Source organism: Callithrix jacchus, chromosome 8 (assembly GCF_049354715.1).
Source record: "Callithrix jacchus isolate 240 chromosome 8, calJac240_pri, whole genome shotgun sequence".
Classification (NCBI taxonomy): domain Eukaryota; kingdom Metazoa; phylum Chordata; class Mammalia; order Primates; family Cebidae; genus Callithrix; species Callithrix jacchus.
The window spans coordinates 84,137,072-84,152,551 of NC_133509.1; the positions used below are offsets into that span (position 1 = coordinate 84,137,072).

Here is a 15,480-nt window from a genome sequence, read left to right on the forward strand (position 1 = left end):
GAAGAGCCCACTTGCCCAAAACAAATGTTCTCTTACCTAAAATTCATCCATTGAGGAAACCTATCCTTAAAAAATTTAATGGGCAGGGTACAGTGGCTCATGCCTGTAATCCCAGCACTTTGGGAGGCCGAGGCGGGTGGATCACCTGAGGTCAGGAGTTTGAGACCAGCCTGGCCAACATGGTGAAAACCTGTCTCTACTAAAAATATAAAAATTAGGCAGGCGTGGCGGCCGGGCACCTCTAATCCCAGCTACTCAGGAGACTGAGGCAGGAGAATTGCTTGAACCCAGGAGGTGGAGGTTGCAGTGAGCCTAGATCGTGCCATTGCACTCCAGCCTGGGCAACAAGAGCAAAACTCCATCTTAAAAAAAAAAAAAACATGACTTTTGGAGGGAGAAGGTCCTAAGTATTAAATCTATTCTCAGTATTAACCCCTCTGTGCAAAGTCTTATCCTGTCCTTCCACAAATCCTGCATTTGCTCTCTTTAGATGCCATATGCTCTCTTTATTGGGAAGTGGAGGTCCAGAGTAGATGGCTGAGACCTACTGACTTAAGTCAAACACTGTGATAGTACATGCCAAATCCTAATACGTAACAGCTTCATAAACTAAACTTAATGCACTCGAATTTTCTATTCTGCTGTGACTCATTAATATTTCAACTCACTGAAGTTTGACCTTCAGTTTGAAACACTGCTCTAGATAAATGATCTTATATAGCTCCAGTAGCATGTTCAGTAAGGAGGTAGAGTAAGGTAAGACAATACCATGGTGGTGAGGTGCCCCTAAGCTCCAGTCAGATAACCCAACATCAACTCTGCTGCAACCCTCACCAGCTGTGTGACTTTGGGTAACTTATTTAACCTCCCTATGCCTGTTTTCTTCATGTATAACTAAAGGTAATAGTGAACCTAATGAGGAATAAATTGCACAGTGAATAAGCACTTAGCACAGTGCCTAGCATACTAAACATTTAATACATGTTTGGAACAATAGTCCTGTAAACCTTTCCACAACCCCCCAGCCCTTCTTTAATTCAGAAAACCTATCTAAAAATGAAGCCCAAAGTGTAAGCACAAGAAAAACAGTAATAGTAGAGCTTCAGTGGTTGACTAGAGTGGGTAGGGGCCTTGGCTCCAGAGGAAACACATGTATGTGCACAGGATCAGAATGAAATATCCCATTTTAATTTCACCTTTCCTGCTCTGAGCTACCCATGACAAGAGGTTATTCACAGATGGTGGTCAATGATTGCGACTCACCTGATTTTGCTTAATAGGGATATTTTATGGACCACAAAATTAAATTCCTTTGCCTATAAGGCAGAGAAAACAGTTCATGAGCACAATCCAGTCTGTAAGCATGTCTTCTTGGGTTGCAACTTTTTTGGGTTGCAAATTGCAGTTTAAATTAGTGCTTGCGAGGTCAGGATATTGTCCCGAAAAATCCAGATCTCTCTAAAATGGCCCCATTGGCCTGGTTTCCTGCATGGCTGCAGCTGGCTAAAAAGTGCTTCATTTGGTCTGTGCAGTCTCTGGCATTCTATGGTTCCCCTACAAAGACCACGTTTGCTTTTCTTGTAGAGAAATGTTACCACTGTCCTTGTGTGTTAACAATCTGGCTCCTGCTCTGAGGTGCACCTTCACTTGATGGGGGTGCCTCATAAACAGATTGCCACAGTGAGATCAGCTGGGCTTCAAACACCCAGTTGAGAACACGCTGTCTCTATTCTTTACCAAAGCGAAGTCCAGACACGCTTTCACACCGGCTCCTCTGCTGTCCCTTCTTACAGACCTTGGCTTTCTTTTCTGTCTCTGGATGATGTTAATCCTGACCTGGTTCTAGCTCCTGACTTACCTTATTCTGATTGCCTGCTTCTGGCGACTTACTGCTGAGTTAACTCCCTTGCTCCACTTCACTTCATCTCGTTTAACCCCTCAATGCACCCTATTTTCACGTTTTCTTGAAAAGATCTCAGAATACCTCTGCTTTAATTATAAAAACAATTATATATCCAGTGAGTGAGAGGACACCGTGATTTCCATTTCAATTTATAAACTGCCCATCATCATATTTAGCTCTGAGTCTCCTGACTGGACCAGCAGCCTTGCATGTCAATTTTACTTGCACTTTCTAGGCCCAAACTGTTTAAATTTATGCCTTAATTTCACCTGTAAACTTGAATTTTACCAGGTTATTCTTGAAATTAAAACTAAACCTCTTCTAACATTAGGTTCCTTCTGACATTCTCCCAGTTTCCATCCCCAAATCACATATCAGATTGTCATGTCCTCCTTGCTGCTGAATTTACTTATCACTGCATTCATATTAAATTTCCTTGGTGAATGTCTCCTTCACTGTGTCATTTTTATATTTTTTAATTAGTGCCTTTTCTCTCAAAAGCTAATTCCCTTTTAAAGCAATGTCTTCCAGTCTAGGCTCTTTGTCTTTTTTTTTTTTTTTTTGGAGACACAGTGAGACTCTGTCACCCGGGCCTGTAGTACAGTGGCCTGATCTTGGCTCACTGCAGCCTCCGTTCTATTGGGCTCAAGCAATTCTCTAATCTCAGCTTCCCAAGTAGCTGGGACTATAGGCATGCACCATCCTGCCCGGCTAATTATTGTATTTTTAGTAGAGACAGGGTTTCATCATGTTGGCCAGGCTGGTCCTGAACTCCGCCTGCCTTAGCCTCCCAAAGTGTTGGGATTACAGGTGTGAACCACTGTACCCAGCCTATAATTTTTAATTACTTATGTTTGAAACATTCTTTGCACCTCTATCTAACAACTTCCTATCATGCAGATTCATTTCTGGGCTGCTGTTTCATCAATTCCGTAAACTGCATGGTAAGTAAAGGGGTGATGTTGAGTGATTATGTACAAAATAACATACTGCTATGGTTTGAATGTGTCTCTTAAAAAGCATGTAGTAAAAACTTAATCCCCAATGCAACAGTGTTGGGAGGTAGGGCACAAGAAGAGGTGCTTAGTCCATAAGGATGGAGTGAGGGATTCAGGCCTTTATTCTAGGAGGGGATTCATTATCTTGGGAGTAGTTCCCTTATAAAAGGATGAGTTTGGTTCAGTTTTCTCTCTCCCTCACTCTTTGCCCTTCTGCTATGGAATGTATAGTAAAAGGCCCTTGCTAGATGCTGTCCCCTCAAACCTGGACTAACCAACCTCTAGAATGATGAGGCAGTAAATTTCTGTTCATTGTATATTACCCAGTCTGTGTGGTATTGTTATAGCAGCATAAAATAGACTAAGACACACACTGATCCAAAATAAACATTGTCATCTAAATGTAAAAACAATGGGAATTATGTTTTTAAATTTCCAGTGCCAAAAGATAATTATGTAATAAATATCATACTGATACCATGAAGCAAAGGTTTTCACTATTATTAGAATAAATTCTGTGACTTGAATGAGAAAAAATTTTTGCAATCTACCCATCTGACAAAGGGCTAATATCCAGAATCTACAAAGAACTAAAACAGAGTTACCAGAAAAAAACAAACCCATTCAAAAGTGGGCAAAGGATATGAACACTTTTCAAAAGAAGACATTTTTGAGGCTTACAAACATATGAAAAAATGCTCATCATCACTGGACATTAGAGAAATGCAAATCAAAACTACATTGAGATACCATCTCTTGCCAGTTAGAATGGCGATCATTAAAAAATCGGGAGACAACAGATGCTGGAGAGGATGTGGAGAAATAGGAACACTTTTACACTGTTGGTGGGAGTGTAAATTAGTTCAACCATTATGGAAGACAGTGTAGCAATTCCTCAAGGACCTAGAAATAGAAATTCCATTTGACCCAGCAATCCCATTACTGGGTATATATCCAAACGATTATAAATTGTTCTGTTATAAAGACACATGCACACGTATATTCGCTGCGGCACTGTTTACAATAGCAAAGACCTGGAACCAACCCAAATGCCCATCGATAACAGACTGGACAAGGAAAATGTGACACATATACACCATGGAATACTATGCAGCCATAAAAAATGAGTTTGTGTCCTTTGTAGGGATATGGATGAATCTGGAAACTATAATTCTCAGCAGACTGACAAAAGAACAGAAAATCAAACACCACATGTCCTCACTCAGGTGGGTGTCAAACAATGAGAACACAGACACAGGGAGGGGAGCATCGCACACTGGGGTCTGTTGGTGGGGGAAATAGGGGAGGGACAGTGGGGAGCAGGGAGGTTGGTGAGGGATAACATGGGGAGAAATGCCAGATATTAGTGGCGGGGGGATGGAGGCAGCAAACCACATTGACATGTGTACCTGTGCAACAATCCTGCATGTTCTGCACATGTACCCTAGAACCTAAAGTGCAATAAAATATATATATTTAAAAAAGAAATTCTGTAACTTAAAAAGCAATTTGAAAATTGCAGAATATACTATTAGGGCCCTTATGGTGATTAAATTAAAAAAAAAACCTAAAACTAAAACAATGATTAAGAAATTTTTATATGTTTGTGGTTTTTCTTACAGTGAACACAGGGTATGATTAGAAGTAAACTTTTGATTTTAAGTGCAAATGTACAGAGCATATCTTCGGACCAGGCACGGTGGCTTACACCTGTAATCCCAACACTTCAGGAGGCAAAGGTGGGCGGATCATGAGGTCAGGAGTTCGAGACCAGCCAGCCTGGCCAAATGGTAAAACCCTGTCTCTACTGAAAATACAAAAATTAGCTGGGTGTGGTGGCATATGCCTGTAATCTTAGCTACTGCGGAGGCTGAGGCAGGAGAATCACTTGAACCCAGAAGGTGGAAGTTGCAGTGAGCTGAGATCTCACAACTGCACTCCAGCCTAGGCAACAAAGCAAGACTCCATGTCAAAAAAAAAAAAGGGAAAAGAAAAAAGAGCTTATCTTTATACATATCCACATATTTTTTCTCCTCCTCCTCCTCTTTTTTTTTTTCTGTGCCCACCTGCAACTGCCTTGATCGAGTTACATTCTTTTGTTTGTTTGTTTGTTTGTTTGATGGAGTCTTACTCTGTCCCCCAGGCTGGAGTGCAATCTTGGGTCACTGCAACCTCTGCCTCCCAGGTTTAAGTGATTCTCCCTGACTCCTCTTCCCAAGTAACTGGGATTACAGGTGCCTACCACCACACCCAGCTAATTTTTGTATTTTGTTTTTAGTAGAGATGGGGTTTCGCCATGTTGGCCAGGCTGGTTTCGAACTCCCAGTCTCAGGTGATCTGCTCACCTCAGCCTCCCAAAAGTCCTGAGATTACAGGCATGAGCCACCACACCCAGCCCATATCCACATATTTTTCAAAAGAGACTATGCAGAAAATATTTTACCTGGAAAACTTTCTAAAGTATACCATCATATTTGTCACTTAGTATCAAAATTTCACAAAATAAAAATGTAAGCAGAACATCCTAAAGTTTACCATAATTTTACTGTAATATCAGAATCATAAAAGATACAGAATTAAACAGAAAACTGATGAATTTTCTTTCTTCAGATGGTCTTTAAAAATCTCAAAAGCCTTGAAGTTTGCTGAAAATACAAAAAAAAAAAAAAAAAAGAATTAAATATTTGGAAACCTAAGTTGTACACTTACTACTATTTAGTTGTAGTTAATTTTTAAAAATAGGTGTAGTTAACTGATTTTTAAAAATAGGTTAATACATACACAATGTTTCAAATTCAAAAGGAGACTAAGAAATAAGTCATCTTCACACCACCTTTTTGTTCCCCAAAAAACAAGTAAACATCTTTTTTTTTTTTTTTGAAACAGAGTCTTACTGTTGCTCAGGCTGGAGTGCAATGGCAGAGTCTCGGCTCACTGCAACCTCCGCCTCCTGGGTTTGGGCAATCTTCCTGCCTCAGCCTCATGAGTAGCTGGGATTATAGGCACCTACCACCATGCCCAGCTAACTTTTATATTTTTAGGAGAGATGAGGTTTCACCATGTTGGAGAGGCTGGTCTCGAACTCCTGACCTCAGGTAATCCACCTGCCTCAGCCTCCCAAAAAATGCTAGGATTACAGGCATGAGCCACCACACCTGGCCGACAATTTATGTTCTTATAAAGATAGTCTAATTAAATAAAAGATAGTCTAATCATATATAAGCACATGTATATGTGGGCTTATGCTTTAAAAACACATATAGAAGTGATAGGATATTATGCATACTTTTTACACCTTTTTTCCATTAGTAAATACATTTATCTATATTTAATTCTTTAAGGCTTTGAAATTTAAGTAAATCAAAGTTCTGAATAAGTACAAACATTTTGATAAATAAATTTTTAAAAATTTATTGATATGAAAACTGCAATAAAAAGGCTGGGCACAGTGGCTCACACCTATAATCCCAGCATTTTGGGAGGCCAAGGCCTCACCTGAGGTCAGGAGTTCGAGACCAGGCTGGCCAACATGGTAAATCCCTGTCTCTACTAAAAATACAAAAATTAGCCAGGTGTGGTGGAGTGCGCCTGTGATCACAGCTACTTGGGATGCTGAGGCAGGAGAATCGCTTGAACCCGGGAGATGGAGGCTGTAATGAGCCAAGATTGTGGCACTGCACTCCAGCCTGGGCGACAGAGCAAGACTCTCAAAAAAAAAAAACTGCAGTAAAAAGCCAGTTGTGTCTACTTCTACATGATGTACCTACTTGTATGCATAAGCTTAAGTATATCTGTAGGATAAATTCCTAAAATGGAATTGTTGGTGTAGGCATGAATAAATCTTGTCAAATTGCCCTCCATAAAGGTTTTTGCCATTTTTTATTCTGACCAACTACATGTGAGAATGTGTATTTCCTCCACTACATCACTAATCATTGTGTTTTTAAATAAAACTATTTAAAGTCATGTTAAAATAGGATTAATTTCATCAACTTTGACTACATTTCTGTGATTAATGCCACAATATAATTTCACAAATATTCTAACAGAAGGCTTCTTAAGACAAACTAAGTGGCAAGAACACCAGATTATTTCAATTTATCTTGAAATTTTTGTTTTCCCAAAACATAAACATCAATTTGTTTGATCTAGCATTGAAAAGATCCCCCAGTTATCAATATAAAAATCATAGTTTGGAAATTATGTCAAGGCTTTCAGCATCTGAGACCACAGCAGATAAAGGAACCAACTATTTCAGTTTGACATGGAAGTCAACTACAAGTACCAGGCTAGAGTGCAGTGTGGACCAATCACAGCTTACTGCAACCTCGGACTCCCAAGTTGAAGCAATCTTCCCACCTCAGTCTCCCCAATAACTGTGACTACAGAGGTGGGCCACCATGCCTAGCTAATTTTTTGTATTTTTTTTTGTAGAGAGAGGGCCTTGCCATGTAGGCCCAAGCTGGTCTTAAACTCCTGACTTAAGCCATCTGCCCACCTTGGCCAACTCCTGACTTAAGCCATCTGCCCACCTTGGCCAACTCCTGACTTAAGCCATCTGCCCACCTTGGCCAACTCCTGACTTAAGCCATCTGCCCACCTTGGCTGGATTACAGATATGAGCCACCGCAAATGGCTGCAGACTGTTTTCTGTCTGTAAATTTTATGCCAAATCTTACTTTGGTAAAAGTCATTCTAACAGTGGGCAAGACATATGCTCCAAGCTAATCTTAGAATCACAGAATCAAGTGCCCTCAGGATATCGAGCATAGACGAAAAGTGGGGCTGGAGAAGAGCGTGCGTCCCTTACCTAAAGGCATTCCAAATCAGTTTCTTTATAATTTAGTCTGGGTTAGGTAAAAATCAAACACACATTATGAAGTTTTAGCTTTCATAAAACTAAGGGCTAGAATATCTATGACCTTTATGAGAGTATCTGCCTATATTCCAAGAACTCAGCTCTGCATGGGAATACAGCAAGAATCAACTGTATGTAAAATAAGCAAATCCAAGAATAAAATTTAGAATATATCACAGAATAAATGGACTTAAATCTTCCATTAGTATTGAGCAGCAAGAATATATGCATAAAAATTTTCTGAAAGAAATATATTTAAGAAACTTAATCATGGTTTCAGGATTTAGGAAGCAGAAGTATTTTTTCTTTTTTTTTTTTTTTTTTTTTTTTTTGAGATGGAGTCTCACTGTCACCCAGGCTGGAATACAGTGACCTGATCTCAGCTCACTGCAACCTCTACCTCCTGGGTTCAAGTGATTCTCCTGCCTCAGCCTCCCAAGTAGCTGGGACTACAGGCACTTGTCACCATGCTGAGCTAATTTTTTGTATTTTTAGTAGAGATGGGTTTTACTCTGTTGGACAGGCTAGTCTCGAACTCCTGACCTCAGGTGATCTGCCTGCCTTGGCCTCCCAAAGTGCTAGGATTATAGGTGTGAGCCACCATACCCAGCCTCTTCAATTTTATATTTTTAAGCACTGTTTTGAAATTTTTGTATTTTTATTTAAATAAATACGTTTATTACCAAAAAGAAAAAGACAGTTGGGCTATGTGTTCAAGATTATATTGTCTGACGAGAACCTCAAAGTGAGTTACTTGATTTGGTCACTTGTTCTTAACCAGAGTGGGAGCTTTTTCAAAATATAGTTATCTGAGAAATTACATGTTAGGATGCCTGAATTCAAGGGGAAAATGTTTGAAATGCCTGTTCTTTACAATTAGAAAATGATTTGCTGAGTCTGGTGTAAAATCCTGAAACTTAACATTTTTAACAAGGACCCTAGAGGATTCTGATGTGGGTGGTCTATATAGATCACCCTGTGAAAACCACTACCCGCCAAGCGATGACTTTCTTTTTTCCCACGACCTCTCTGTAATTCCAACCCTATACCATCACCAACCTCATACACAGTTCCCTCACCATCAATTTAAGGGAAATTACCTAAGAAGCAAGCATATGGAGGGCAGGGCTGATCTCTCAGAAGAATGAGACCATCATCAGAAGTCAGCCTGTAAGAGAACTGGCCCACCTCCACAGCTGGCCTGAGATTTCCCCCAGAAAACAGTTCTTGATCTATTTCAACAAAAACGTATCATCATGTATGCACAATTCAGTGTCACACAGCATAACCACATTAAGTTCAGCCAAGAACATTTCTTATGGGCCGCTGTAGACATTTTCAAAAACTGCAACACACTGATAGAACATTCCCATTTTCAGTAATTTAACACCTAGAGAAAGATCTTTCTTGCTATGTCTGTGCACACACTTACCTGTCTTCTACGGTCTTGTTGGAAGGATAAAAAACTTTGAATGAAAACCCACTTCTTGGAAAAGAGCCCTTTAGGGGAGAAAAATGCCTGTAAGTGAATGCTTTAACTTTTTTTAAAAAATAATATTTTAAACACTATATATATATATATTGAGACACGGTTTCACTCTCATTGCCCAGGCTGGAGTGCAGTGGGGTAATCTTACTGCAATTTCCATTTCCTGGATTCTAGTGATCTTCCCACCTCAAGTTCCCAAATAGCTGGGACCACAGGCACGGGCCACCACACCCAGCTATATTTTTGCATTTTTTGTGAAGACAGGGTTTCACTGTGTTACCCAGGCTGGTACTGAACTCCAGGGCACAGGTGATCTGCCCACCTCGGCCTCTCAGACTGCTGGGATTACAGGCATGAGCCACCGTGCCCAGCCAAATACTCACGTTTTCTAAAATAATCCCTGTTTTTAAAATTAAATTTCTTGGTCATGACTTAAAATGACAAGATGTGACTATAAAGTAACACAACAGATTTTTACATGATCTTTGTACAGAGTTGTTACTATAAAATATCCCCACTTGAAGCAAAAAGCTTTTGAGTTGGCTCGACAGTCTTATGCTAACAGATGAGGTTGGAAATGCTTAGGAGGAGCTCTACTTTTAGTATAAGAAATAAACAGACTGTGTAATGCTATATTGCATGTGAGACAATCAGCAAGTTCAAGAAGTCTTTCCTGTCCCTCCCTCCAGTGCAAATCTGGGTTTGATTCCCTTCCTATGTGCCTATAAAGCAACTGTGCAATAATCACACATACAATTGTTTGTCTATTATGAAATTCTCAAGTTGCTGAACAACTGTCTTTTCAGTCTTTGTGCCCCAAGCACCGAACCAAATGCCTAACCTATAGCAGGCATTCGTTAATATGAATCAAGAAAGGATGAGGTAATGTCAAAAGCTAGTTTTGAGCTTGCCCAAAAGGTATAAATAAGGTAAAAAAGACATAATGATGGTGTAGGAGGTGGCAGTTTACTGACAGGAATGAAAAAGGAAAATTCAGAAATAAGGTATATTCAAATAGAGCATTAACTATGAGAATGCCCAAAGTTTAAGGAAATATCATCACCATGAAAGACTATTTCCATGTGAATAAAAAGCAGGTCATAAATTTCTAAGCAATAAAACCAAATCAGTTAACTGTGCTCATCTGGGGGATACTACTGGCATTTAGTGCATAGAGGCGAGGGATACTGCTAAAATACCTTACAATACACAGGACCCCACAACCAAAAATTACTTGGTCCAAAATGTCGAAGGTGCCAAGGTTGATAAGCCCTGTAGTGGAGGAAGCTGGACAAACTATGTATTTGAGGAAAGCAAAATAAGTAGAGACAGGGCCTTCTCATGTTGATCAGGCTGGTCTTGAACTCCTGGACTCAAGCCATCTGCCCGCAGGCCCAGCATCATGCCAAGGCATGATGTTTCTAGAAATGTCTCAGATGAAAACAAAAAATTATTAAAGTCTAAAATTTATAAGAATCAAGGAAGCATGCATATTAGAAATCACTAGTGGAGATAATATTTTTTGTTGGACATAACTGTGCTTATATCATTTTTTTATGCAGTATTTATTCTACAAGTTCAAAAAGTCAATCATATTTCTGTAGAAATTCTGAAGCAACCTCAAGATTCTGAAGCAATTTCAAGGTTCTACATAAAAATTAAGTAATAAAATGTATACCAATGAGGTTTCTACATTAATCAGGCTTAGATTTTTGGAACCTGTGCAATTTCCCAAAATCAAAATCATTCTCCAAGGACAAGTACCAACAATATGCAGGCTCTGAAGCAGTTCCCAGAAAGGAGCCCCAAGATGAGTTAGTTTGTAGAGGAGAAAATACTCTTTTGGATTTATGTTTTGGTATGCTTGTTGATATGCTTTTTTTTTTCTTTTTTTAAAAAGTCACATTACTTTATAGTCACATACTATACTGAAAGTTTAAAAACTTTCTGTGTATACCAAATGAATTCAGTGTGTTTCATTAATAGTATATTTTTACTTCAACAATTTTAGTAAATATATATTTTAAATAAAAAATGTACTTTATTCTCGACAAATAATGAGTATATAAGATTAACTACATTCTTACAGGGTTTATGCAGAGGCATTCAGTATTGGTCATAGTGAAAGGATCGTATTTGTCTGCAATGACAAGTAGATCAGGCAGGGGATACACTCTCAAAGCATAGTCATATGCCCAATACACTGGGCAGACATAAAGAGGTAGGGGAGTCAGGTGTCCTTGGGATAAGACAGTCTTTACAAACTACAAAAGAACACAAAACAAAGCAAACTTCAGTTCATTTGCAAAAGTGAAAATAGCTAAACAAATAATTTCAAATCAAATATTAATTACCAAAAGGAACCAGAAAATTTGAGAAACAATTAAGAAAACTTTGTCTCACAGAGCTTTGGGAGACACTATTTTTAAAATGAAATGAATTGTTCTGTATTTTAGAAAAAAAAAAATCTATGAGTTTTAATAGCATATACATCATTATTCTGCCCAGGCTGATCTCGAACTCCTGGTCACAGGCAAGCCTCCTGAAGTGCTGGGATTACAGGCATAAGCCACTGCTCCTGGTCCAAAAACTTTAAATATTATAAAATGAGTAATAAAAATGCTCTGTAAGATCTATTTCTGTACTTCTTAAATGGTATGTGTAACCTGGGATTAACAACTGTATGTCAGGGAACCTCAAAGCCACAAGATAAATACTGCACATTCTTCTGATATGGACATACTGTATAAAATAATCCCATACTATAACCAATGGGATAAATAAGAACAGTTTATTAAAGCTATGTATATTAAATATACATCTATTTTAAAGTATAAGATTAAATATACATCTATTTTAAAGTTTAAAAGGCAAAGCTTTTAACGCAAAGCTTGAAAGAAATTCCCTGCTTATTCTCGGCTTTTCTCTGTCCTTTAGGGTATACACTTCAGTAGAAAGCTGAGAAACACTGACTTCACTTATAAAAATTACTGACAAAAGTATGTTCAAACTATTTTGAACCATAAATAAATGTCCTAACCTAACCCAAGGGCAAATTATTAAGTGGTTTAACAAAATTTTATATAATGCAACATGTAAGACAGTTTAATAAAAAAGATGTTTCACTTACATGATTAGGAATAGCCAAATTGCTACTAGGAAAACGGACACAGTTTCTACACATTTTATTTACTAAGTCTTCACGGAAGACAATAATTTCCTGTGTACAATACTGAATTCTGAAATGAAAACAGTAGTTGAAATTTGACTTCTCAGAAAACAATGAGATAATTTTAAAGGTATACTCTCTTATAATACAGCACCATTCCCACTTCCACTGTTCACCACACAAAACTTCAACCAGGGTCTGTCTATTCACTTAACAGCTATGTACTGAGCTCTTAATACTTGCCTACAACATTCTAGGGATTAGCAAACCGAACCAAAAGATCCCAGCCCTCATACAGCCTACATTCTAGCTGTGAGTGGGGCTGAGAAAATAAAAAACAAACATAATTATAAAGTATGTTTCAAGATAGTTAAGCACATGAGAAAAAGAAAAAGGCTAAAAAGGATAGCATATGTGGGAAGAGAAAGTCTAGAGGGCTGGCATATTAATCAGATGATCAGAACAGGCAGGGCTCGTAATTTAGTGTGACTTGAGCAGAGGCTTAAAGCGGAAGAGGGACTTAGTCAAGCAGATGATCCAGAGGAAGCAAACTGTAGGCAAAGGGAACGGATGTAGCACAGGCCCTCAGACTGCAGCTCGCCTGGCATCCTTGAGGAACAGAAGGGAGGCTAGTGTGGCTGGAGTAAATGGGGAGGAGAGGGAATCAGAGAGGTAGAGGCCAGATCACACAGGGCCTTGATTACCACTGCAAGGATATGGCTGTCACTAAATCACATGAGGGGTCCTTTTTTCTAGGATCATGAAGGTGGACAGGATATGCCTTATGCTTTACAGGATCACTTTAACAATACGTTAAGAGTAGACTATGGAGGGGAAGGGGTAGAAGCTGGAGGCCAATTAGGAGGCTACTGTAATAATCCAGGCTGAGAAGATGGGGGAGCAGGGCTCCTCAACTCCCAGCCCATGGACTGGTACCAGTCCATAGTCTGTTAGGAACTGGACCACACAGCAAGCAAAGCTTCATCTGTATTTACAGCTGCTCCCCATCAGTTGCATTACCGCCTGAGCTCTGCCTCCTGTCAGATCAGTGAAGGCATTAGATTCTCATAGGAGTACAAACCCTGTTGTGAACTGCACATGTGAGTGATCTAGGATGCCCACTCCTTATTAGAATCTAATGCCTGATGATCTGTCACTGTCACTGTCTCCCATCACCCCCAGATGGGACCATCTAGTTGCAGGAAAACAAACTCGGCTCCTACTGATTCTGTATTATGGTAAGTTGTATAATTATTCTAATAATAGAAATAGGGCAGGGCACGGTGGCTCACGCCTGTAATCCCAGCACTTTGGGAGGCCGAGGCGGGTGGATCACGAGGTCAACAGATCGAGACCATCCTGGTCAACATGGTGAAACCCCGTCTCTACTAAAAATACAAAAAATTAGCTGGGCATGGTGGCACGTGCCTGTAATCCCAGCTACTCAGGAGGCTGAGGCAGGAGAATTGCCTGAACCCGGGAGGCGGAGGTTGCGGTGAGCCGAGATGGCGCCATTGCACTCCAACCTGGGTAACAAGAGCGAAACTCCGTCTCAAAAAAAAAAAAAAAGAAAGAAATAAAGTGCACAGTAAGTGTAATATGCTTGAATCATCCCAAAATCACCCCCACCCCCTTGGGGTCTGTGGGAAAACTGTCTCCCGTAAAACCAGTCCTTGGCACCAAAAAGGTTGAGGACCACTGGGGTAGAAGGTCGTGGAGGTGGAGGTGTAGAGAGGTAGCACATTCTGGATGTAATCTGAAGTTAATAGGACTTCCTGAAAAACTTTATGTGAGAGAAACCCCAAAGTTTTTGGCCTGAACAAGTGGAATAATTATTGTTCAGGCCATGAAGATGCCATGAACTAAGATGGGGAAGTCTACAGACGAGGTTAAGGGCACTGGTGGGGAGGAAGATCAGGAGTTCACTTAAGTTAGGGTGGTGATAAGTAGGCAACTGGATACCTGAGTCTGGAGTTTGGAAGGAAGGTTGAGGTGGAAATATAAATGTGAGAGGTGTCAATACACAGATGATACTTAAAGCCATAGGACACTAGAGAAGGCCAGCAAAGGAGTGAATGTAGGCAGAAAAGAGAGGCGAACCAAGGCTGACTCTTATAGTATTCCCACAGTAAGAGTTTACGATTACAATGAGCAATACCAACAGTAAATAAGTAATCTTTGTATTCTTCCTTTGTAACTTTTCTTAAAGGATGTCTAATAAGAATATCTATTTTTAAATCTCTTTCCATTATTCAAGCTTATGAATTCATTACCAATAAATTAAATATAGTTAAAATATTTTCAAAGTTTTGAGAAACCTCCAATATAGAATAAATACAAAAAATAATTTTTTTGTATTTATTCTATAATAGTCAAAATTCAGAGACAGATTTTAGGAATCAAGTTAGTTTTTGTTTGTTTTGGTTTTTTGAGACAGGGTCTCGCTCTGTCACCCAGGCTGGAATGAAGTAGTGCATTCTGAGCTCACTGCAGCCTCTCCACCTACCAGGATCAAGCAATCCTCTCACCTCAACCTCTTGAGTCGCTGGGACCACAGGTGTGTGCCACCATGCCCAGCTAATTTTTGTATTTTGTAGAGACGGGGTTTCACTATGTTGCCCAGGCTGGTCTCAGAACTCCTGAGCTCAAGCGATCTGCCTGCCTCAGCCTCCCAAAGTGCTGGGATTATAAGCATGAGCCACCGCACCTGGCTGAGTTAATTTTTAAATGAAAGGAAAAATGTGTAACACAAAATACTAATTCTTACCTGCAAGGATTAGTAGTAAAAACTGAAAATGGTACCCTTTGTCTGAATTCATTAGTGATGCTTTCAGCAAGTGGTGGCCTAAAAAACCAATTTATGTGATATGGTTTATCTCTTTAAATTTTACAGAATTTTCTATACTGTTGCAAAAATTTGAACAAAACTTACCTTGGTAAGATGGAACCAAATCCAGGATCCTCTGGACCAGATACAAACACAAAACGACTACTGTAGCAAAATTCAACAGAATTCATTTTAAAGTATTATTGTAACACTATCCAAGGGCTTAAAAACAGTTT

At 39.4% G+C, this 15,480-nt stretch overlaps 1 protein-coding gene across 1 annotated transcript in view; it reads right to left on the reverse strand.

Moving 5' to 3' along the window:
- Window positions 1-5,426: 5,426 nt before the first annotated feature.
- The window catches only part of POLE2 (DNA polymerase epsilon 2, accessory subunit), a 36,212-nt gene continuing 26,158 nt past the window's right edge, over window positions 5,427-15,480 (reverse strand). The window contains exons 14-19 of the mRNA XM_002753870.6: window positions 15,350-15,409; window positions 15,185-15,262; window positions 12,379-12,487; window positions 11,336-11,512; window positions 9,192-9,259; window positions 5,427-5,546 (exon numbers count right to left, since the gene is read on the reverse strand). Coding sequence (XP_002753916.3) covers window positions 5,528-5,546; window positions 9,192-9,259; window positions 11,336-11,512; window positions 12,379-12,487; window positions 15,185-15,262; window positions 15,350-15,409 — 511 coding nt within the window. The 3' untranslated portion in view covers window positions 5,427-5,527. The remainder of the gene's footprint in view (window positions 5,547-9,191; window positions 9,260-11,335; window positions 11,513-12,378; window positions 12,488-15,184; window positions 15,263-15,349; window positions 15,410-15,480) is intronic.